The following is a 26,191-nucleotide window of genomic DNA, read 5'->3' on the forward strand; positions in this document are numbered from 1 at the left end:
TAACTAAGCCCTGATATAATGTCAAGTGTTAAATGCAGTCAGAACACAGATGTCAGCTTATAAAATTATCTGGCACACAATACTCTCTGCTGGAAACTGACAGCTGAAGTTCACAAGCAAAGAATGAGTAATAAATAATGTGTTTGCTACACAACAAGCAATAAATTTCCTTCTACAGACAAGCACACGTGTAGGATACCAGCAAGAAATGTGGACAACCTGCAATCTTAGGACTGTATCTGCTGAAAATTTTGAAAGCAATGAAGACTCAATTTTTTGTGGCTATAATTTATTATCAATTATGGACATTGAATAACAACAAATATACATATTTACACAGTATGTGTGTTTGCACCAGTGAAGCTCTGAGAGTGCAGTGAAAGTTATCTACATTTTATATTATAAACAAACAATATGAAAGCACCAAACATTCACATTACACTTGTCTTGATAAATAAGTTAGTATTTCGTAACTGAATACAGTGTATTGTTCACTAGATTAGTGTGACCTCTCTAATTAAATAATTAACAAGTATTAATCAAAATCATGCAATTTAAATGGCAGTAAAACTAGGCTTCCAGAGACAAAAGGTGCTTATCCAGGAGCTGTTGTTAATAAAATGTGTGTGTATGGGAGAGAGGGAGGGACGACAAGAGAGAGAGGTATTTCGGCTGCTAGGACTGACAACTGTTGTACATTAAAGCAAACAATGAATACTGAACAGGCCTCACTTATGTGAAGATAGGTAGTTTAAAATAAATAAAAAAATGTGTTAATTAGTCAAGGTCAGGCTGGCGAATCCGGAGTTGTCTCTCCTTGTTTTGTACATGCTCTTTCAGCAGCTTCATAGCATCATTTTCGAACTCTGCAGGAGTTGGCTTAACACCAGTAACCCAGTAATATAAGTCCCAGTCATTTGATGGTAAATTGATAAGACGATCGTACTGCTGTAGCAATTCTGGCGTCATTTTTGAGAGATGTTTCGCTGCAAAAGTACTCAGCAGAAGTCCATTCTCCAGCATACCACGCTTCCGTGATTGGTACAGCAGCCTACATACAGAAAAGCATGTTTTAACGTTATAATTGTTATCTGGAATTCGGTGTTTTGTTAATATTTACTAATATGCAGTCTGTATTTTAATATATAAATCACTGTAGGAAGTTATCGTCAATCACTAATCACAGGGAGGCAAATAGGGGCTATTTGCAGCGTCTATTTTAAATGACGGTAATATTACCTGGCCCTTTTCAAGTCAGTTGGTTCGTCCACCCTTTCCTTATATGGGGGTATCTGTGGTTCAGTAATATTTTCTGGCGGAAAGAGTTCTTGACTGCTGAACTTAACTGACGTAAGATAGACAGGCCGCGTTACCCAAGGACAGACCGTCGCCTGTAAAAACAAGTATTGTACAATATTCCAGAAAATACCACAGTAATATTACAAGCATTTTCATATAAAACGCACCAGAATACCCCGACACGGTGCACATCGGCTGAGTAACACTGGAAACATTATAACACTTCGTTCTCCACAATATTCGCAACACAGTCAATCTGATCTGCGTTTCTCCGTCAGCTGTTTGATGTGTGCTTGTTTTATTTAGTGCTTATTATAACCACAGTGTTCAAACATTTTCGCAGGCTGTGAAAGACAATTGAAACCCAACAGCCAATACCAACACCGGTAGAAAAATATCTTACATTTGGCGAGCACCGATCGTATTGTTTTTTATGGCGCTAACAATGTGTTTATTGTTGATAGTTGAATTCCACTTCGCGTGACAGGAAGAAAATTGCGTCGTCTGCAAAATCAACTAATGTGCACTGATTTATATTATCTTGAACACCAGAACTGGAATGAAGGTCGAATTACGGTCGTCAGGAAGTAAATAATGGCTGCAGCTGTGAGGATTCGCGTTGCCCAGTTGGTTCAAAAGCACGCTTTTTCACTATTGACACAACCTAGGTGCTTGGCAGCTACTCAGAAACTATGTTTCCACAATTCTTACTTGCTATGTGGTATGTAAATTAATTCTATTTCTTTTTACCGGTTTAGTGTTTCAAAACAACGCGAATCTGTGTTGCAGTAATTAAATCGGCGTTAACGGGAGATTTTAGTTTATATACAAAATATTTTCACGACGTGACCTCGCAGTTGTAATTCAGGGCTGGTTATGTTTCAGTTGCTGGGCAAGAAATCAAGATGCCTTCACTTTCCCCTACCATGTCAGAAGGGACAATTGTGAAATGGTTGAAGAAGGAAGGAGATGTTGTTCAGCCAGGTGACGTTCTTTGTGACATACAGACTGACAAAGCTGTTGTCTCATTTGAAACTGAAGAAGAGGGCGTCCTTGCAAAAATCCTGGTATGTAAAATATGCAGCTGAGTGGTTACTGCCAGACGTAGTGTAAAGTGAAAGGCCAACATTAATTACTACTGTCTACATTGGCACATGACAAGTATTATAATTGCAGACAACTCCCATAGGGAACTGTTAAAGCTCTCAAACACATGTGTATGAGCACTTTTGTACTCTTGTGGAAAGAGGACAAATTTGACAGTATTTAGCTCTTAATAACTGTTAGTTGCCAAAGGCCTCATTTTGAACATCATCTTCATCTGGTGTACTGTTTTGTAGTCTCCACTGACACTATGCTCGAAGCTAAGCAGTTTCATTGCTAATATGTTAATATTTTAATTTATAGACACTTAATAGATGTAGTGAGTTGCAGGTACCAAAACTAGCCCTCATATATAACAAAGAAAGTGTCAGTGGATCCAGCTTGGTATCAACTTTAAAGCAAATCAGTGCAGTGATCAATTAATGAAGAACCTCATTTAGAAGTTTCCAGTTATACTGTTCTCATCTCATACGTGCTCTTGTGTTGAGTAATATTAACTTTGTAAGAGATTATGACCTGTTTCGGTTGCTTTGGAATTGCCAATTAGGGTTTAGGAAAAATTATCATATGTGCTGCTGTTATTGAGCTACGTAAATAATTTATAATAAATTGAACTGGAGTAAAACTGCAAACAGCTGCTAATTGATAATTTATTCATGATTGGTTTCGATTTGTTAAAGCATCATCATCAGGTGGTTAGCAGTGTCACATAGATTGGTTCAAATGGCTCTGAGCACTATGGGACTCAACTGCTGAGGTCATTAGTCCCCTAGAACTTAGAACTAGTTAAACCTAACTAACCTAAGGACATCACAAACATCCATGCCCGAGGCAGGATTCGAACCTGCGACCGTAGCGGTCTTGCGGTTCCAGACTGCAGCGCCTTTAACCGCACGGCCACTTCGGCCGGCTGTCACATAGATTGGCACATGGAAATACCCCCAGTGGTCGTAGTCGCAGAACCCAACATCATGATGAGGGGAAGTAGTCAACTAACGATAACCAGCAGAGCATTGGGTTGAATAGTGCAGGGGATGAGGCACAATAACAAACTATTCAGAACAGAGTGAACATCAGATAATTGGGGATCACATTTAGAGTCAAGAGGAATATTCGATAAGAGCTAATGGCTTTGGCCAGTTACCTAATGATAATGGCTGCAGGCGTGTCACCATCTGCTGTGTATACTCACATTTTTGTTGTTAGTTGGTTAAGTGAATGAATGTTAAAGAAAAAAAATCTATTTGTCATGACACTTGGTTAGGTTGGAAGGTGACAGTTTGATTGCTAGTTGGCGAAGCCAATGAATGTGGTACTAAAAAATCCTGGTTGTGCTGACAGTCTGATCTGTAGCTGAACCCATCTGAAAAAAATGTCAAGAACATTGTTTACAACATTTGTCACATGTTTCCTACATCAGTGGTCAGAGCAGACGACTTGTATTGAACATTCTGGTAGATCACCACATTTGTAATGGCAAACCCTGTAGTTGGTTTTTGTGAGGCTAAAGCATTGGAGGCATTCAAGTATAGGCTATACCAACCCAACACTCATACCCCATTGGTCAGGATGTTTAGTATGTTGTTCATAGCACTCCCACATACCACTGAACAAAAGTTTGTGGCTACATAAATTTTTTCTGCAGGCGACCTTTTTCGATCATCATTAACCAAGCTTTGTAAATGCAAAGTTCTTTTTTTTTAATTTATCAAAGGCTTTTGACACTGTGTGCCACAATACTCTACTGCTCAAACTAAAAACTGTAGTTTCTATGCCTGCTGTTGAAATTATCAAATCACACTTGTTTAATTGAACTCAAACTGTTTACTGCACTTCAGCAACCAGTATCCTAGTTGCTAATCTGTTAAGTACACTTTTCCTCAGAGGTCAATCTTGGTACCACATCTGTTTATATTATGCAGGGTATTAAATAATATGTGGAAAATATCTGAGGAATGGATAGAGGACGTGTATTTTTTCTTTTCAAATGTCTTCTGATGGTTAAATGAAATGCTGAAAAGGTCCACCATCAGCTCTTAACACAAACTTCTAAATGCTGCGTCAGGGGTTGTCTACTGGCTCTCATATTCCAGGTGTCTGCTGTATATGCTGAAATCCTTGAACCCATTGGCAAAGGATGTCAGCATTTGTAGTAGGTCTTGAATACACTACACCCTTTAAATGCCCCAAAATAAAAATCCAGTGCACTGGGATCAGGAAGACTACAGGACAAGATATTGCTGCTTGATGAACTATCGGTTTTTTTGGGAAACACTTATGTAAAATTTTTCTTGCTTGCCGAGCAAAATGAGGTGGTCTCCCATCAAGCATGAACCACATGTTCTGACATAAGTCTAGTGGAACATCTTCCAGTGAAGCATGTCAGTGTTCCATTAAAAATTCGCTGTATGATACTCCAGATGCTATTCCATGGAAAACAAAAGGTCTAATTAAACTGTCTCCAATTACGCCAGCCAATGTATTACTGCTAAACTCTTGTTGATGTCTTATTTCCAAAACTGCAAAAGATTTGTTACCTGTCCATACATGAGAGTTGTGAAAATGCTGCACTACATCCTTGATAAACTCTGCGTCATCAGTGAATAGTGTGGCAGACAGAAAGTGTTGGTCCTGAGCACACACCCCCAATAACCAAGTAGCCTACAAAAAGCTTTTCTGAATAGAAAATCTGTTTTACTAAGACGTGGCACTCTCTGAAGATAGCATGGATGAAGGAGTTGCTCTCTGAACACTTTCCTCACTGTCTCGTGAATCACATACTCAATTTTGGATATTTCTGTGGTGCTTCTGCCTTATTGTCCTCAATATGATGAAGTACTCGATCTTCAAATCAGATGTTCTAACACTGTTTGGTCTTCCACAATGTAATGACCTTTACTGTAAAGAGCCTTTCTCCACAAGACATACATACATTGTTTGAAAGTTTTTATTGTTTGGTAAATGTCTGTTGTCTGCTGCTCGTGGTCTCGCGGTAGCGTTCTCGCTTCCCAAGCACGGTGTCCCGGGTTCGATTCCCGGAGGGGTCAGGGATTTTCCCTTGAAATGACTGGGTTTTGTTGTGTTGTCTTCATCATCATCATTCATCCCCATTACGGTCGGAGGAAGGCAATGGCAAACCACCTCCACTAGGACCTTGCCTCGTAAGGCGGTGCGGGTCTCCCGCATCACTCCCCTACGCTCTATAAAGAAGCATGGGACTTCATTTCCATTTCAAATGTCTGTTAGGAAATTTTTCAGCATAACAATGTCTGGTCTCAGATGCACTACCAGTCCATATGTCTGGTGCATTGCCAGTCCATACGTCGAGAGCATGCTTACCATGTGTTGATTAGACAGAAGTGTATGATAACGCACAAGACCAGTAAGAGTATGACTGAGCAGGCATCATGCCTGTGACTGGAAACCAGGCACAACACATTGCACTCCAGCTGAGGTCACTAAAGCACACTTGTTCGGTGGCACCTCTCTTGAAAATAGCTGATTCACTTCCTCATGGTGGAAGAATGTACATTACACACTAAACATTAGCTCAGTAAGTACTGTACAGTAAGCTTTCACTACTGATTGTGTTCTCAATACTAAAAGCATTTATTTATTTACTAGTACCAGCAATTAAGATAACCATTAGAGGACTTTGACTTTACACTTCCCAAAACAAATAGCATTTGAAAAGAAAAAAATCTCTGTAGAACCAAGCTGGAAATTTGAAAACAAAAAGAAACAAATCAACATGTAACAACAAAAAAGTGTGTGTAACTAAGGAAATAAAAAGAATTGGCAATTTTTTTGCTTCTTTTTAAGTCCTCTAGCAATCCCCCAGGGGCATCCTGCGTATTAGTTAATGCTTTGTATATGAATTACTTGCCTAGCAAAATGGAAGGATTAGATTGCTACTGACCACATAGAGGAACAGTTGAGTCGCAAACAGGCACAGTGAAAAAGCCTGGTAAAATTTTAAAGCTTTCAGACTTAATCTTTCTTCCAAAGTAGAAAACATACACACATTTCGACATGCACAACTCGCATGTGCATGGCCACTGTTTGTGGGTGCCGGAGCCTGATTGCAACTATGTCTGATGTGAGCAGCCTTCTGTTGTTGGGGTGGATGCTGGGGTAAGGGAGAGGTGCGGGTAGGGAGGGGGAGGTATAGCTGGGTAGGGGTGGGGGGCAGATGCTGAGTTCCCTATGGAAGCGTGCAGAGATGTAATGGGGACAAGACAGGGGTGCAGTGTCAGAAGGCTGAGCTAAGGGAAGGGAGGAGTGATGGGGAGTGGGAAAGGAAGAAGAGAGGGGAGAGTAGTAAAGAAAGAGAAAAGACTAGTCAGTGCATTGGTGGAACAGAAGGCCTGTGTAGTGCTGTAGCTGCAGTGGTATAGGTAGGTGGAGGACAGGGACAAGCAAAGGTTGAAGTCAGGGTGGTTACGGGACTGAAGGGTGTGTTGTAGGGAGTGTGTCCACTTGCACAGTTAAGAAGAGCTAGTAGGGAGAATCCAGATGGCATACGCTGTGATGCAGTCATTAAAGTGAAGCACATGATCTTTGCATGGAATGTTCAGCAACTGGGTGATCCAGCTGTCTCCTGGCCACAGTGTGGCCATGGCCATTCATGTGGGTCGACAGCTTATTATTTGTCATGTCTGTGTAGAAAGGTGCATGATGGTTGCAACCTAATTTTTACATCACATGACTGCTTTCAAAGGTGGCTCCACCTTTAGGGGGAGAGGGGGTTGTAAGTGATAACTGTGACAGGAGTGGAGTAGGTAGTAGTGGAAGTATGTATGGGACAGGTCTTGCATCTAGGTGCATTGTAGGGATATAAGCTATGAGGCAAGGAGTTGGGAGCAGGGCTGGAGTAGAATAGGGTGAGGATGTTGTGTAGTTTTGGTGGGCAGCAGAATACCACTTTGGAATGGGTGGGAAGGATAATCCTCATTTGAAGGCATGATGAGAGGTAGTTGAAACACTGTCGGAGAATGTAATCGGTTGCTTCAGTCCTGGATAGTAATGGAGTCATGAGGGGAGTGTTCCTTTGTGGCCAGAGAGTTGCCAACCAACTCCCACATACCAACTGTCCGGCCATAAAGGAACTTTCCTCGCATGACTCATTACTATTCAGGACTGGAACAACTGAACCACATTCTGCACCAGGATTTTGACTACCCCTTGTCATGTCCTGAAATGAGGAACATCCTCCTCACTATCCACTCCTCCCCTCCCACAGTGGTATTCTGCTGCCCCCAAACCTACCCAGTATACTTGTCCATCCCCATTCTACCCTGCTCCCAACCTTTCGCCTCATGGCTCATGTCCCTGCAATAGACCTAGATGCAAGATCTGTTCCATACTTCCTCCCACTATCACCTTTTTCAGTCCGGTCCCAGGCGTCCCCCTACACCATAAGAGGCAGGCCACATGTGAAAGAAGCCATGTAATTTATAAACTATAAATTAAGCTGCAACCACTGTCCCACTTTTTACATGGCTATGAAAACTAACAGGCTGTCTGTCCTCAGAAATGCCTATCTCCAAACTGTGGCCAAGAGAGCTACCTAGTTGCTGAACATGCTCTCCAACATGATGTGCTTCATTTTAATGATTGTTTCGTAGCCTGCACCATCTGTATTCTAGTTACCAACACCCGGGTTTCCGAACTGAGCAGGCGGGAACTCTCTCTACAACACACACTATATTTTATGGACTATAAGATGCACTTTTTTCTTCAAAACCGAGCGAGGTGGCGCAGTGGTTAGCACACTGGACTCGCATTCGGGAGGACGACGGTTCAATCCCGTCTCCAGCCATCCTGATTTAGGTTTTCCGTGATTTCCCTAAATCGTTTCAGGCAAATGCCGGGATGGTTCCTTTGAAAGGGCACGGCCGATTTCCTTCCCCATCCTTCCCTAACCCGAGCTTGCGCTCCGTCTCTAATGACCTCGTTGTCGATGGGACGTTAAACACTAACATCCTCCTCATCCTCCTCCTTTCTTCAAAAAGTTGCCTCCAAAATTCAGGTGCGTCTTATACTCAGAATTAATGTAAAAATGGCCAGTGTTTGATATAAAATTCCCAGTAGTCTTAAAAAGACCATATATTCGATGCCACGAGAAACCTGCCTTGGTTGTTGGCAACATTGGATTCAACTTGCAGCAGCAGTGCACCCATGCGTTGAACATGAGTTGCGGGATTCACAAGCTTGCTAACACTGTCTCCCTCCTGCCCCGCCATCCAAATCTAGAACACTGTCTAGCCTGTGATGCATCATTGCAGCCCACAGTGCCATTGTATTGAACTGAAAGTGATTTGTGATATTGGTAACAGTATAAAATTTTTGTTAGTAGCTAGTTTGATAATGGATGAAAATACAAGGTATTCATAGGATGCAGGCTATATTTCAAAAGTAATAACATATGCAGAAGAATATGGAAACATAGCAGCTGAGCAACATTTCAGCCGCCCACCAACAGAAAAAGCCGTTTGGGATTGGTCAGCTAGTAAAGAAAAACGGAAAAAAATGAGGAAGACTAAATGTGCAAATAGAGAGCTGAATGCAAAATGGTCAAAACTAGAAGGTGATGTACGTATTGAAATGGATCGAAGGACACCGTCAAAATGGCAGTGGAATTAATACAAAAATAATTCAAATACATGCTCATAAGCTAGTGGTACAGTGGAACTTAACAGACTTTAAGGGTGGAATTGGTTGGCCTATAGGTTTATGAAGTGCCACAGACTTAGCAGGCGAACCAGATCCAAAATATCTTAGAAAATGCCACAAGAGTATGAAGAGAGAGGATTATTTTTTCATCATTTTGTTATTCAAAACTGAGAGAAAACCACTTTGGAACTAAGCCAAATAGCGAATATGGATGAAACTTCTCTGACATTTGACATGCCAAGTAACAGAACTATTGCCATGAAAGGTGTTAAAACTGTAACTATAAAAACAAGCGGACATGAAAGAATGCACAAGTTCCTTTCGTGTTGTGTTGATGGTACTAAACTTAATCCAAATGATCATTTTCAAGTGCAAAACAGTGCCAAAACCTTCTGAAATACCGCCAGGTGTTGTTATTCATGTACATAACAAGGGTTGGGTGGACAAGGCTGGTATGAAATTATGGATTAACGGTGTGTGGAAAAGAAGGAAAGGTGCTTTATTGAAGGAGAGTTCTCTTCTTGTGCTATATGAGTTTAGCAATGATTTGAAAAATAATGTCAAATAGAAATTGGTACAGGGAAATACAGAGCTTGCTGTTATTCTGGGAGGACTTACTTTGCAGTTGCAACCTCTTGACGTCTTGATAAATAAACCATTTAAAGTGTATGAGAGAGGAATGGAACAAGCGGATGATGGATGAAACCCAACATGAACTCTCACCGCAGGGAGCTTGAAAATGACCTACTATCAAACAAGTGTGTCGGATAAAACGTTGGTCTAGAGTGAGGCAAGACATTGTTGTTATATATTTCAAGAAGTGCAGCATAAGTTAGTGGAGACCATTTTATCTATGAAGAGGATGATGGTGACAACAAAGAGGAAGGAGGAGGAGAAGAAATTTTAGATGACAATTTTCAGATATCTTAAAGGTCAGTTTGGTTTTATGAACTAAGATGTTTTTCAATCTGGCTTTGCAGTCTAATAATAAAAATGGTAGAAATGTTATTTTTTAAAAAAACTCCTTAAAAATTTAGATGTATCTTATAATGTGTAGTGTCTTATAGTCCATAAAATACAGTACTTAGTTCCCGTAACCCCCATAGCTTCAACTTTCGCCAGTCCCTGTCCTCTATGTACTTATCCCTCTCTATCCTCTGTGTACTCATCCCTTTCCCTGCTTCCACACCAGTACCACTCCGGCCTTCATCCCACCAGTGCACCTACTATTCTGTTCCCCTTCTCTACTTTTCTCCTGTCCCTTCCCCTCCAAACCCCACACCTGACCCCACACAACGTCCCCACACTGCATCTAGCAGCCGTATCCTGTCCCCACCATCTCTCTGCATGCTCCTACAGGCAGCACAGCATCTTCCCCCACCACTGCCGTGCTATCCTACTCGTTCCCCACTCCTGCTAGCTCCATACCCCCACCACATACCCAGGCTGCTGTCTTTATACTAAAATTGTATACATCTTGACACTTACATCCATTAGATTATTTTATAAATTACCATATTCAGTTAAAAGCTGGAGAAGTTTAAAAAAGTTATAAGTAATTTATTAATTCAAAATTGTTTTTGTTCCCTGGAAGAATTCTTTGAACATAATTTTTAATTATAGTTTAATTATATATGTATTGTATTTATTATCTACTTTGTATATGTGTTGCTTATGCAAATTTTACACTCTTGTGAATGTTTTGGTTTTGGGCAACAAAATCAGTCCAATTCAAATCTAAAATATTATTTTAACAGTAAGATATTTATTTTGGAGTAGTGACCATAACAGAAAATCTAATTACAAAGTTTTCTTTGTGCTCTTGTGGCTAAATTCTCCATGAAAACTTGTTATTGTGTAAGCAGTTTGCATTTCGTGAAGAAGCCATTAAGCTGAGACAGAGTAGCACTTTCAAATATCTGGTGAAAATGGAGATAAATGATGTCTGTCTTCCTTACTTCCCTTTTTAAACCTTGATTTGACCACCCTCAGTTTTAAGCAGTCATCAGTGAGGTACAGAAAGTCCTGGCAGAATATAAACAATTTTGGAGTAAAGGCAACAACTCACAAGGTACTGGAAACATTGAATCACCGACAGGCACACAGGGAAGACTGAAAACATTGCTAGCTTTTGGATGAATTCTTTGTCGAGCTAGAGGGGATGTGCACGCGTACGCGTACACACACATGCGCACGCGCACGCACGTGTGCTAACACACACACACACACACACACACACACACACACACACACACACGTACACGTACACGTACACGTACACGTACACTGATGCATTTGGCTAGTACAGTGTGGTGATGTGCAGTCTCGGGAGGAGTGGTTGAGGAGAGAAAAGAGGCAAGGGGGCAGCGTGGTATGTTGGGGAAGAGTGGCTGATTGCTCAGAGGGAGACGGCAGGTGAGTGAGATAGGAACATGGGAAGGGGGGCCAGTAGGTGCACAGGGTAAAAATGTGGCACACAGGCATTGGAACTGGTGAGTTTGTGGTACACAGTGACATGGGTTAAGGGATTGGTGCGGGATGGCGGGACAGATGAAAGGGGAGACTGTGGGGAAGAGGAGGTGGATGCAGGGGATGTGTGTGTGGGCGTATGCGCATGGGCGCCTGCCTGTGCCTGTGTGTGTGTGTGTGTGTGTGTTTTTCATTGTGTTACCATCATGTTTAATACTTAATGGTTCTGTGTTTTACATTGTTTGTCTGTTAGTTCCCAAGATGCTTTATGTTTTTAGAGTACTTTATTACTTTGATTCTCAGCTGTTCATAGTTGTTGTTGTGGTGGTTGTTTTTGTTATTATCGCCGGAAGACAGATTTTATGCAGTTGTCCATGCTAGACTGTGTTGTGCAAGGCTTTTCACCCCTGCATGCTTACTGCAATCCTACTTTAACTTCCTTATTGTGTTCAAGCTTTGGCCTCCCTCAACAATGTTTACCCCCACACTTTCCTCCATTACCAATTTAACTGTTCCCTGCTATCTCTGGATGTATCTTATCAATGTATCCTTCTTCTAGTCTTACAGTAGGTATGGCCTGTGAGATATTGTTTTGTGTATGACACAGCAAATGTTAAATTGTGCAACAGTTGTAGTATCCTATTTGTGTGTGTTTTGTATTTATAAAAACCATGAACCATGGGCCTTGCCATTGGTGGGGAGGCTTGCATACCTCAGCGATACAGATAGCTGTACCGTAGGTGCAACCACAACAAAGGGGTATCTGTTGAGAGGCCAGACAAACATGTGGTTCTTGAAGAAGGGCAGCAGCCTTTTCAGTAGTTGCAGGGGCAGTAGTCTGAATGATTGATTGAACTGGCCTTGCAACATTAACCAAAACAGCATTGCTGTGCTGGTACTGTGAACGGCTGAAAGCAGAGGAAACTACAGTTGTAATTTTTCCCGAGGGCATGCAGCTTTACTGCACGGTTAAATGATGGTGGCATCCTTGGGGTAAAAAATTCTGGAGGTAAAATAATCCTCCATTTGGATCTCCGGGTGGGGACTACTCAGGAGGACGCCATTATCATGAGAAACAAAACTGTCCTTCTACGGATTGGTGTATGGAATGTTAGATCCCTTTATCGGGCAGGTAGATTAGAAAATTTATAAAGGGAAATGGATAGGTTAAAGTTAGATGTAGTTGGAATTAGTGAAGTTCGATAGCAAGAGGAATAAGACTTCTGGTCAGGTGAATACAGGATTGTAAATAAAAAATCCTCCCCCTTGATTGCAAATTCAGTTTTTTAACTGTCTTCTTAATTTAATTTAGTGTTTAATATTTTTGCAAATCTATTATTTATATTATAAAACTATAGCTCAGTCACATTTTACCTAAAAAATTGCATAGTAGTTACTTTATAAAAGAGATCTTGATCACATTATTCTACCTAACCTAACCAGGCTGTGTGGAGGTTTGCCTAGCAATATTTATGTAATCTCCACTGGGTTGAATATGATTGTTTCTGAGCTTATTTTTGTTACACTTTTCAACCTCCCCCCCCCCCCCCCCCCCATGAACCATAGACCTTGCCGTTGGTGGGGAGGCTTGCGTGCCTCAGCGACACAGATAGCTTTACTGTATGTGCAACCACAACGGAGGGGTATCTGTTGAGAGGCCAGGCAAACATGTGGTTCTTGAAGAGGGGCAGCAGCCTTTTCAGTAGTTGCAGGGGCAACAGTGTGGATGATTGACTGATCTGGCCTTGTAACATTAACCAAAACAGCCTTGCTGTGCTGGTACTGCAAACGGCTGCAAGCAAGGGGAAACTGCAGCCGTAATTTTTCCAGAGGGCATGCAGCTTTACTGTATGATTAACGGATGATGGCGTCCTCTTGGGTAAAATATTCTGGAGGTAAAATAGTCCCCCATTCGGATCTCCGGGCGGGGACTACTCAGGAGGATGTCATTATCAGGAGAAAGAAAACTGGCGTTCTACGGATCGGAGTGTGGAATGTCAGATCCCTTAATCGGGCAGGTAGATTAGAAAATTTAAAAAGGGAAATGGATAGGTTAAAGTTAGATATAGTGGGAATTAGCGAAGTTCGGTGGCAGGAGGAACAAGACTTTTGGTCAGGTGAATACAGGGTTATAAATACAAAATCAAATAGGGGTAATGCAGGAGTAGGTTTAATAATGAATAAAAAAATAGGAGTTCGTGTAAGCTACTACAAACAACACAGTGAACGCATTATTGTGGCCAAGATAGACACGAAGCCCACGCCTACAACAGTAATACAAGTCTATATGCCAACTAGCTCTGCAGATGACGAAGAAATTGATGAAATGTGTGATGAGATAAAAGAAATTATTCAGGTAGTGAAGGGAGATGAAAATTTAATAGTCATGGGTGATTGGAATTTAAGAGTAGGAAAAGAGAGAGAAGGAAACATAGTAGGTGAATATGGATTGGGGCTAAGAAATGAAAGAGGAAGCCGCCTGGTAGAATTTTGCACAGAGCATAACTTAATCATAGCTAACACGTGGTTAAAGGATCATGAAAGAGGGTTGTATACATGGAAGAACCCTGGATATACTAGATGATGTCAGATAGATTATATAATGGTAAGACAGAAATTTAGGAACCAGGTTTTAAATTGTAAGACATTTCCAGGGGCAGATGTGGACACTGACCACAATCTATTGGTTATGACCTGTAGATTAAAACTGAAGAAACTGCAAAAAGGTGGGAATTTAAGGAGATGGGACCTGGATAAACTGAAAGAACCAGAGGTTGTAGAGAGTTTCAGGAAGAGCATAAAGGAACAATTGACAAGAATGGGGGAAAGAAACACAGTAGAAGAAGAATGGGTAGCTTTGAGGGATGAAGTAGCGAAGGCAGCAGAGGATCAAGTAGGTAAAAAGAAGAGGGCTAGTAGAAATCCTTGGGTGACAGAAGAAATACTGAATTTAACTGATGAAAGGAGAAAATATAAAAATGCAGTAAATGAAGCAGGCAAAAAGGAATACAAACGTCTCAAAAATGAGATCGACAGGAAATGCAAAATGGCTAAGCAGGCATGGCTAGAGGACAAATGTAAGGATGTAGAGGCTTATCTCACTAGGGGTAAGATAGATACTGCCTACAGGAAAATTAAAGAGACCTTTGGAGAAAAGAGAACCACTTGTATGAGTATCGAGGGCTCAGATGTAAACCCAGTTCTAAGCAAAGAAGGGAAAGCAGAAAGGTGGAAGGAGTATATAGAGGGACTATACAAGGGCGATGTTCTTGAGGACAATATTATGGAAATGGAAGAGGATGTAGATGAAGATGAAATGGGAGATATAATACTACGTGAAGAGTTTGACAGAGCACTGAAAGACCTAAGTCGAAACAAGGCCCCAGGAGTAGACAACATTCCATTAGAACTACTGACAGCCTTGGGAGAGCCAGTCCTGACAAAACTCTACCATCTGGTGAGCAAAATGTATGAGACAGGCGAAATACCCTCAGACTTCAAGAAGAATATAATAATTCCAATCCCAAACAAAAGCAGGCGTTGACAGATGTGAAAATTACCGAACTATCAGTTTAATAAGTCACAGCTGCAAAATATTAACGCGAATTCTGTACAGACGAATGGAAAAACTGGTAGAAGCAGACCTCGGGGAAGATCAGTTTGGATTCCGTAGAAATATGGGAACACGTGAGGCAATACTGACCCTACGAATTATCTTAGGAGCTAGATTAAGGAAAGGCAAACCTACGTCTCTAGCATTTGTAGACTTAGAGAAAGCTTTTGACAATGTTAACTGGAATACTCTCTTTCAAATTCTGAAGGTGGCAGGGGTAAAATACAGGGAGCGAAAAGCTATTTACAATTTGTACAGAAACCAGATGACAGTTATAAGAGTCGAGGGGCACGAAAGGGAAGCAGTGGTTGGGAAGGGAGTGAGACAGGGTTGTAGCCTCTCCCTGATGTTATTTAATCTGTATATTGAGAAGGCAGTAAAGGAAACAAAAGAAAAACTCGGAGTAGGTATTAAAATCCAGGGAGAAGAAATAAAAACTTTGAGGTTTGCCGATGACATTGTAATTCTGTCAGAGACAGCAAAGGACTTTGAAGAGCAGTTGAACGGAATGGACAGTGTCTTGAAGGGAGGATATAAGATGAACATCAACAAAAGCAAAACGAGGATAATGGAATGTAGTCTAATTAAGTCGGGTGATGCTGAGGGAATTAGATTAGGAAATGAGACGCTTAAAGTAGTAAGGGGGTTTTGCTATTTGGGTAGCAGAGTAACTGATGATGGTCGAAGTAGAGAGGATATAAAATGTAGACTGGGAATGGCAAGGAAAGCGTTTCTGAAGAAGAGAAATTTGTTAACATCGAGTATAGATTTAAATGTCAGGAAGTTGTTTCTGAAAGTATTTGTATGGAGTGTAGCCATGTATGGAGGTGAAACATGGACGATAAATAGTTTGGACAAGAAGAGAATAGAGCTTTTGAAATGTGGTGCTACAGAAGAATGCTGAAGATTAGATGGGTAGATCACGTAACTAATGAGGAAGTATCGAATAGGATTGGGGAGAAGAGGAGTTTGTGGCACAACTTGACAAGAAGAAGGGACCGGTTGGTAGGACATGTTCGAGGCATCAAGGGATCACCAATGTAATATTGGAAGGCAGTGTGGAGGCTAAAAATCGTAGAGGGAGACCAAGAGATGAATACACTAAACAGATTCAGAAGGATGTAGGCTGCAGTACGTATTGGGAGATGAAGAAGCTTGCAGAGGATAGAGTAGCAGGGAGAGCTGCATCAAACCAGTCTCAGGACTGAAGACCACAACAACAACTTTCAACCTCCAGTCATGCAGTTGGTATAATAACTGGTTTTTATTCCGTATATGTCATCAACATATGGTCTCAACGCATTACATAGTAACTCGTCAAAAACAATTGAACATCCCAGGAGTCACTCACAATAATAATAATAATAATAATAATAATAAAATTCATATGGTGTGAAGAACCTACACTTTTTAATGCTTTTTACTTAATAGAACACTGCTTCTGGTTTCTTCCACTTTTCTACTTATTTTACAACCATGTATTGAGTATTAATCTCACTCAAATCTCTCACTTTGCTTTTGCTTCAAACCTTCACATTCAGCAAAAACCTGGTACTTGGAATCAATATTTGTGTTATAACGTCAAGTTGAACACATATATTTCAGAGACAACACAATACATGTAAGTCACAGATCAAGTAGACAAAGTAAGACATGTGTACACGGTAACAGTCAAATCAGTACTGAGTCCAAGCCTAGCGGCCGCTGGCTAGCTGGCCGCTTAGGTGGCGTGGCTGCTGCATCGCTGGCAGACAGCGCCGTATGTAGAGGACGCGTGTAACTGCGCGGCGGCACTTTGAAAGATCGGCGAGTCACAAAACTTTTCCCCCTTTGATGTTTTTGCACTGGTCATGATGGAGGTGGCCTGTAGATTGCTAACTTCCATAGGTGTTGTTTGACTGGCTGTAAAATCTCGAGGAGGAGGCTTTCCGTACGGACGGAAGTGTCCCCGATGATAACGGGTCGAGATTACAGGAGACATAGGGGTCGAATCTGCTGGGGCCCCGTGCACCAATCTGCCCGTTGTGGCAAGTCCGGTTGTTATAACAGGAGACATGGGCGATGTGTCGGCGTCCATAGGAGAAGGAGGCGAGTAGAGTTGCTCCGACAGGTGATGGTCATCCGGTTCCTGTATGGGCACGTCTCCTGGTGGCGTCCGTTCTTCCGAATGATGCACAGCATCACCCTTGTCCATCTGGATTTCATACAGGCTTCGGCCACGGTGTTGTAAGATGCGGCCAGGACTCCATTTTGGCTGCCTGCCATATCCCCGTACCCATACAAGGTCGCCGGCGGTGAACCGGCCAAGTGAAGGCACCCGCGGCCGTGAGGTGGAAGGCCGCAGAAGATGAAGTAGTGTGCGGGGCTGTCGGCCATGTAAGAGCTCAGCTGGGCTGTGGTCGCCCATGGGGGTGAAACAGTAAGAAGCCAGAAATTGGAGAAGCACAGAAGAAGTCGGGAGTTTCCTCATCTGAGCCTTAAATGTGCGGACCAGTCGTTCAGTCTCACCGTTTGACTGTGGATGGAACGGAGGGGCTGTGACATGCATGACACCGTGACGGGCACAAAAATCCGCAAATTCGGAAGAGGCAAATTGCGGACCATTATCAGTACCAAGAGTAGAGAGAAGGTTTTCCAAAGAGAAAATGCGAGCTAGAGCATGTGTGGTTGCCGCAGTGGTAGGCGACGTGCAACGGACAATGAAAGGAAAGTTAGAGTATGTGTCAATTACGAGTAGCCAATAAGTACCTAAAAAAGGTCCCACGAAGTCAGCATGACTACGCTCCCAGGGCTTCTCAGGAGAAGGCCACGGTGACAAAGATGACTTTGGGGCGGCGGCCTGTCATGCACAAGGGCTGCAGGCAGCGACCATGTGTGCGATTTCAGAGTCGATGCCAGGCCAGTACACATGACGGTGCGCCAGAGATTTTGTGCAAGAGACACCCCAGTGCCCTTGGTGAAGGAGGCGCAAGTCCGACGCACGCAAAGACGCAGGTACCACAACCAGCGGCGAAGGATTGTCGTTGGAAAGGAGGATAACACCATCCCTAGCCGTGAGGCGGTAGCGCAAAGCGTAGTAGTTCCGCAATGGAAATCTTAGCGGACAGACGATCTGGGCAACCCTTCTGAATACAGCTTAAAACCCGGGAGAGGGTAGGATCAGAACCTGTAGCAGCCGTCAGCCGGTCCCCGGTGATGGGGAACCCGTCCACAACCCGCTGCTCGGCGACATCCAGGTGGAAACACAAAAGTTCGTCCTAATCGAATGCCAGATCAGGACCCATGGGAAGGTGAGACAGTGCATCAGCATTCGCATGTTGAGCCGTCGGCCGGAAATGAATCTCATAATTGAAACGAGACAAGTAAAGAGCCCAATGCTGGAGGCGGTGTGCAGCCTTGTCGGGAGGCGACGTTGATGGATGGAGCAAGGAAACAAGTGGTTTGTGGTCCGTAACAAGATGAAATTTGGATCCATAAAGAAAAACACCAAACTTATGAAGAGCATAAATAATGGCCAAAGCTTCTTTTTCAATTTGAGAATATTTTCGTTGGGCATCCGTGAGCGTTTAGGAGGCATAAGCAATGGGTTGTTCAGAACCGTCAGAAAAATAGTGCACAAGGACTGCACCAACCCCATATTGAGAGGCGTCAGTGGCAAGAACAAGATGTTGCCCAGGTCGATAAGTAGCCAGGCACGGGGCCTGTTTCAACATAGTCTTCAATTTCTGGAAAGCTGCATCGCATGGCGCGGACCAGTGAAAGGGCACATTTTTGTGCAACAGGCGATGCAACGGCTGAGCCACCGAAGCCGCCGACGGTAAAAACCTTTGATAGTATGCTATTTTCCCCAAGAAGGCCTGCAGTTCCTTAACAGATGTAGGGCGAGGAAGGGCATCGATCGCAGCGACAGTTTGCTGAAGCAGACGAATACCATCCCGAGAGAGTTGAAACCCCAAGTATGTGGTAGATGCCTGAAAAAATTTTAATTTCTGAAGGTTACACTTAAGACTGGCAGTCTCTAAGACATGAAAAAGTGTGCGGAGATTCTGAAGATGTTCTTCACTGGTGTAGCCATTGACAACAATGTCGTCCATGTAATTGATACACCCAGGGACAGGGAGCAATAATTGTTCCAAGAATCGCTGAAAGAGAGCAGGGGCGCTGGCAACCGCGAATGGCAATCGTTGGTATTGATAGAGGCCGAAAGGCGTGTTAAGGATCAGGAACTGCCAGGAAGCAGCGTCGAGAGGAAGTTGATGATAAGCTTCTGACAGGTCAATTTTAGAAAAATACTGGCCTCCAGCAAGTTTAGTGAACAATTCTTCAGGTCGGGGCTTTGAATTCGCCACAGAGACAAATATCGCCATTGGGCTTAGCAACGACAACGACAGGCGAGGACCACTCACTGGAAGTGACAGGAAGCAAGATCCATGAAGCAGTGAGACGATCCAGCTCCCGTTTGACCTGATCACGAAGGGCCACAGGAATGGGCCGAGCCCAAAAGAACTAAGGCTGAGCAGTAGGTTTGAGCGTGATATGAGCTTCAAATTTGTTTGCACGGCCTAACCCAGGAGAAAAACGGGACAAAAATGTCGTCGACAAGGAATCCAAGTGAGTGTAAGGAATAGCGTCAGAGACAATATTGACAGAGTCATCTATGGAGAACCCAAAAACGCGAAAGGCTTCGAAACCAAAAAGATTCTACGCGTTACTAGGGTCGACCACAAATATGGGAACAGTGTGAACGACAGATTTGTAAGATACCTCAGCATAAAATTGTCCCAAGAGAGAAATCTTCTGTTTATTGTATGTCCGTAATTGCCTAGTGACAGGTGATTAGGTTGGAGAACCCAACTGAAGATACGTCTGAGAATTGATGATAGTGACTGCAGAACCAGTATCCACCTGCATGCGAACATCCCGACCAAGTATTTGGACAGTGAGGAATAACTTCCATGAAAGGGAAGAAGTACAATTGACAGACAACACAGAAACAGAGTCAGTGTCACGGTCATGAACATCATGTATGTGGTCGGATTTGCAAACGGAAGACACATGACCCTTCGTTTTGCAATTGTGACACATGGCCCAACGTTGGGGACAATCCTCTTGTGAATGTTTCGTAAAACACCGCGGACATGAAGGAAGTTGCCAGGGGTTTTGCTGCAGTTTCTTAGAGGGTTGTTTACGGTTAGGCCGAGGCTGCGCGTGGGAGCGTACTGTGGCCACGTCGGCGGGTGGGGACATGCCGCACGTGTCGTCAACAGCGCACAGAGGTTGTATTTCCCCGACGTCACCCCACGCCTCTATTTGCACTCCAGCGGTGCGAGAAATTTCTAAAGACTCCGCGATGGGATAGGGCTTCATCTAGAGTTGGCTTTGCCAACTGAAGGGCATGTTGTCTAACTTCTTTGTCGGGTGCTGACCGGATAATAGCATCCCGTACCATGGAATCGGCGTAGGATTCTTTGTGAACGCCAGTAGCAAATTGGCACTTTCGACTGAGGCCGTGAAGTTCAGCAGCCCAAGCACGATAGGATTGATTCGGTTGTTTTTGACAACGATAAAAGGCAACACGAGAGGCTACTACATGCGTTTGCTTTCGAAAATAGACGGACAGAAGTGAGCACATTTCAGCAAAGGACAAAGACGCAGGATCTTTCAAAGGAGACAATTGTGCCAACAACCGATACATTTGAGGTGAAATCCATGAAAGGAACAGAGACTTACATGTTTGTTCGTCTGCGACATGAAATTCCAAGAAGTGCTGTCGAAGACGTTTTTTGTAATCAGACCAGTCTTCCGCCGTCTCGTTGTAAGGAGGAAAAGGAGGTATAGACAACGACGAGAGACGCCCCGCATTGGATGCCGCGACGAAATCACGAATGGCATTTGTGACAAGCGTTTGCTGTTCGATGAGACCTTGCAATAGTTGCTCTAAAGTAGCCATGGAAATCTGTGGGTCAACGATGGAAAAGAAAAATCCTATCCTCGTCGCCAATTGTTATAACGTCAAGTTGAACGCATATATTTCAGAGACGACACAATACATGTCGTGACTACAGATCAAGTAGACAAAGTAAGACATGTGTACACGGTAACAGTCAAATCGGCACTGAGTCCAAGTCTAGCTGCCGCTGGCTGGCTGGCTGGCTGGCTGGCTGGCTGGCTGGCTGGCTGGCTGGCTGGCTGGCCGCTTAGGTGGCGCGGCTGCTGCATCGCTGGCAGACAGTGCCGCATGTAGAGGACGCGCGTAACTGTGCGGCAGCACTTTGAAAGATCGGCGAGTCACAACAATTTGTCTACATGCATATAATATATACTTCTTCTTTATAAACTGTTTGCAAACACTTTCAACTCCACTTAATCATTTGCTCACTAAAGACATACATGATACAGAAGTGCATACCTGAGCCCTCTTCAATGACTGGCAACTTTTATTGCAAAAAGACATGACATGACATTCTGTATCAACAGTGGTTTATGACACACTTCAAGCCCTCTTAGGAATTACATATTCCATCAGAGGCCGTGCAGGCCTGGTCAGTGTACAATGGCCATTAGATGCACCCTGCCACTTGCTCTTCTTTATACTCGGGCATTAGTCATACACTGTGCTGGGAGACTGAAAGTAATGAATAGGCCAGTATCATCTTTTTAATGTATAACTAAATAGATCGGAGAAAACAGCTGATCTTATTCATTTATGAAGTCGATGCCAAGGCTTGCACCCTTAAAACGGTCACTTTGTGTCCATGAGACAGAATGTCTAGTCTGCGTGGGAACTCTTTCACCTGGTAAACAATTCCCACTTCTCCTCTGCTAGCTTATTTTTAGGTGTGTCTGTTAAGAGCTATTCAAGTTCATTCTGGGTGATATAGTTTTTAATTTTTGACATAGCAGTGGCTAGTGAGTGATTTGTAAAACTGTTGTGGTTCATTTATTATAATTATATTTATAATTAAATAAAACTATAGATGTTGAGGACAATGATTCAGATCCCCGTCCAGCAATCCAGATTGTGGTTTCTGTGATTTTCCTAAATACTCCAGGAAAATGCCGGGACGGTTTCTTTGGCAAATGGCACAGCCGTTTCCTTTCCCATCCTTCAGTAATCCGAGCTTGTTCTCAGTCTCTAATGACTGCGCTGTTGATGGGATGTTAAACTTTAATCTTCCTTCCTTACAGGCAAATACAGAAGAAAGAAATTTGTCAGCTTTTGGATGAATCCTTTTTTAAGGTAGAGTTCACGTTCACATACATATGCATGTGCACACACACACACACACACACACACACACACACACACACACACACACACACACACAGAGAGAGAGAGAGAGAGAGAGAGAGAGAGAGAGAGAGAGAGAGAGTGAGTTTGTCTCACATGGAGAAAGGAGGCAGAGAATGGGAGGGTGGGTTGTAGAAGGGTGACTGACCGATTGGAGTGGTCAGCTGATACTCAGGATTGGAATTTGGAAGGGAGAGGCAGTAGAGCTGATAACACGACATGGTTGCTTTCACAGATGGTCCTTCCTCTCCTGGGATAGGGTAAGACTGCTGTGTTCTTAGGTCACACCCGCTCCAAATCTCTTGCCGGATGGGTCATATCTCTGATGAAGACCAGGGGCAAGACTCAGCACATCCTATTCCAGTGTTGTCACAAGCTTATCCTGTCCTATTGGAGGCAGTGCTACCTGTGAAACCAGTTGTATCATATACCAGCTCTGCTGCAATTTCTGCACAGCATTTTATGTGGACGTGAGCAGCAACCAGCTGTCTGCGTGAATTAATAGCCACTGCCAAACTGTGTGTTGGAGCAGACCAGACCATCCAGTGGCAGAACACACTGCTGAACATAACATGCTCAGTTTCAGTGGCTGCTTCTCAACCTGTGTCACCTGGATCCTAACTCCCCAACACCATCATTTCTGAGCTACATATATGGGAGTTGTCCTTGCCACATGTCCTTCATTCCTGTAATCTTACAAGTCTCTGTCTCCACTGGTCCCAGCCCCACATGCACCTTTACCTTGCTGCAGGAACCTAACTTCGCTAATCCTGCACCCACACGCTCTTCCCAGCAGTCTCTGTTTCCTAAGTTGTGTCATATTCTTCCATTTGATTCCTCCATATCATCATCATCATCATCATCGTGTGCTTATAAATTAACAGGTGCCAGTGTCACATTCCTATCCCTACTCTCATCTGAACTGTCAGCCACCTTCCCCAACTCTCCCTCATGGCTAACCATCTCCTTTCTCCCCTCTCCCACTGGACCTGACACAACCACTCACCATAGTCAGGCTGCTGAACTGCAGTTCCAGCTTTGTGTATTTAGCTGGCAAATGATCATCAATTGTACTTGTGTCTAGCCTAATTAGACTGAGTATGTTTTGTTTCTAACTGACTCAGTTTTCTTTTTGAAAATCGCAACCATATGTTTCACATGCTCACCAGCTTTTGGGTGTCCGCAGCTCGTGGTCGTGCGGTAGCGTTCTCGCTTCCCACGCCCGGGTTCCTGGGTTCGATTCCCGGCGGGGTCAGGGATTTTCTCTGCCTCGTGATGACTGGATGTTGTGTGATGTCCTTAGGTTAGTTAGGTTTAAGTAGTTCTAAGTTCTAGGGGACTGATGACCATAGATGTTAAGTCCCATAGTGCTCAGAGCCATTTTGAACCAGCTTTTGGGTCAGTGCAGTGTTTTCAAAGTGTCATATATTCTGCACAATTTTAGAAAAAGTAAATTGTTTCCCTACATCTAAGTAGCACAACTTTTAAAGAAATGATTTGAGTCTATATACTTGTATGCATTCGTTGTAGAGGAGAAACAACGAGCAAGTTGCACGAAGATCTACTTTTTAGACTAAAGGTGAACTTAAACTTCGAGTTGTTGTAATAAGGTAGAGGCAGTGTAGTAATTCTAAACAGTGACAGAACCTTTTACTGTTGTGGATCAAATAACAAGTACGAATTATTTTACAGGTTCCAGAGAACACAGCTGATGTCAAGGTGGGGACGCTGATAGCTCTGATGGTGGCTCAGGGAGAGGACTGGAAGTCTGTGGAAGTGCCGGCTTCGGCTGGGGCACCGCCCCCTGCCTCTGCTCCTGCTCCATCTGCCCCAACCGCCCCACCCCCGGCTCCTTCTGTCGCTGCGAAACCTGGCCACCCAGAAACACCACAGTGAGTCTGTTCTGTCTGGTCAAGTGGTTCAGTATTGAGATTAATAATTATTATTTTTTTTTTTTTCCTTTGTGGCATGGTAAACTGACAAGGCAAAAAATCGGGTTTAGGTTTCTAGTACTCCCTGTACAATGTCATATAATTCAGCAAAGTTCAACTGTTGAAGTTCACATGGTATCAAAAGTGAAATGAAAAGGTATATCCCTAGCTTAACAATTCACAATTTTTTTTTTTTTTTTTTTTTTTTTTCCTTTTCGTGATCACAGAACCTTAAGAAATTTTTTACACATTACAGAAATAGAGTACAGTGTGTTAACCACGGTAATTGGTACTGTTTAGTTTCACTTGTGAGAAGTGCACATAATTGCCTTAGTTGGGGTCTTTACTAAATGTGTCAATACATATAACGATTTCACTTTCATTTACAAACAGCATTTAAGTGATTTTTTACTTCTGTTTGTGACTTCTGTTTTCGTGGAAGTACGAAGCACAGTTTATGATGCTGGCACTGCAGGTGCCAGACATGGCGTATTCCCCCATATGGCTCCTTTCCCTGTGGCTCTCCATGACAGCTGGGCTTGATCCTCCACTCTTTGCCCCCCCTTCTGAAACGGGCCTACATACAGTTAACATATGGTAACACTGACTCACTTCAATAACTCTTCTTGTAGGACCTTAAATTTTTTTGCAATTATTTAAGTAGTAACAGGATTAGTCTGTGAATTTGTGCTCAGAAGGGGGGGTTAGTTTTTGTTTGTTTCCTTATGGCACTCAACATTGGGGTTATCAGCATTTGCTGCATTTTGGGAATAAGCACCTGTACTGAGAGGCTGCATACATCATTCAGTGTCTATTTGTATGTAAAAAAACTTGAGGTGCTCAGGAGCGAATAGTACTATAATCCACTGTATCCGCTACATATATTTTTCCTCTGTTGACACTAGATTGTTCAACTTTGTTTGAGCTATGAGACTGATCAATTTGTTCTTAACCTCAGAGGCAGTAATTTGTATCTGTGTCACTGAGCGGGAAGCTTGGACAACACTCACATTACCTTGAGATGCTGTTCTATGGTTCCAGAGGTTTTGTGCAGTGTCTCATATGGTTCTAGCAAATGATTGTTCTAGAAGTAAAGAATGTTTATAGATGTGATGACCCATGCAGTTCTTGTCCCACCTCACCAGCAGGGTCGCAGATCTTATAAAAGCATGTTGTAAAATAAATTTTCTTTCATTGTTGTGAATAAAAATATCTAGAGAAAAAAATCATTATTTATTTTTAAAATGATCCTCATGTTTCATGTGTGCATGTCATTGGACTACAGAGAGTCATAGGATCATACGTGAATCAGAAATTAAGTCAGTTGAATCTCATCACCGTGTCATATGTAGTGTCAGTCCATTTCAGTTTTTACTGTAGGTATGGCCTGTGAGATATTGTTTTGTGTATGACACAGCAAATGTTAAATTGTGAAACAAATAGTAGCATTCTATTTGTGTATGTTTTGTATTTATAAAAACCATGAACCATGGGCCTTGCCATTGGTGGGGAGGCTTGCATGCCTCATCGATACAGATAGCTGTACCATAGGTGCAACCACAACGGAGGGGTATCTGTTGAGAGGCCAGACAAACATGTGGTTCTTGAAGAGGGGCGGCAGCCTTTTCAGTAGTTGCAGGGGCAGTAGTCTGAATGATTGATTGAACTGGCCTTGTAACATTAACCAAAACAGCATTGCTGTGCTGGTACTGTGAACGGCTGAAAGCAGAGGAAACTACAGTTGTAATTTTTCCCAAGGACATGCAGCTTTACTGTACGGTTAAATGATGGTGGCATCCAAGTGGGTAA

At 42.9% G+C, this 26,191-nt stretch overlaps 2 protein-coding genes across 3 annotated transcripts in view; one reads left to right on the forward strand and one right to left on the reverse strand.

Moving 5' to 3' along the window:
- Positions 1-266: 266 nt before the first annotated feature.
- Positions 267-1,624, reverse strand: LOC124622153 (succinate dehydrogenase assembly factor 2, mitochondrial-like). Its single transcript, XM_047147792.1, has 3 exons — positions 1,467-1,624; positions 1,240-1,391; positions 267-1,051 (listed from the first exon to the last, which is right to left on the reverse strand). The coding sequence occupies exons 1-3, from the start codon at positions 1,512-1,514 to the stop codon at positions 778-780; spliced, it is 474 nt and encodes a 157-aa protein (XP_047003748.1). The 5' UTR covers positions 1,515-1,624; the 3' UTR covers positions 267-777.
- A 53-nt stretch (positions 1,625-1,677) lies between these two features.
- The window catches only part of LOC124622152 (pyruvate dehydrogenase protein X component, mitochondrial-like), a 132,725-nt gene continuing 108,211 nt past the window's right edge, over positions 1,678-26,191 (forward strand). For both annotated transcript variants that reach the window (XM_047147791.1, XM_047147790.1), the window contains exons 1-3: positions 1,678-2,020; positions 2,185-2,366; positions 24,144-24,343. In XM_047147791.1, coding sequence (XP_047003747.1) covers positions 1,894-2,020; positions 2,185-2,366; positions 24,144-24,343 — 509 coding nt within the window. In that variant the 5' untranslated portion in view covers positions 1,678-1,893. The remainder of the gene's footprint in view (positions 2,021-2,184; positions 2,367-24,143; positions 24,344-26,191) is intronic.

The sequence above is a fragment of the Schistocerca americana genome, chromosome 7 (assembly GCF_021461395.2).
Source record: "Schistocerca americana isolate TAMUIC-IGC-003095 chromosome 7, iqSchAmer2.1, whole genome shotgun sequence".
Taxonomy (NCBI): domain Eukaryota; kingdom Metazoa; phylum Arthropoda; class Insecta; order Orthoptera; family Acrididae; genus Schistocerca; species Schistocerca americana.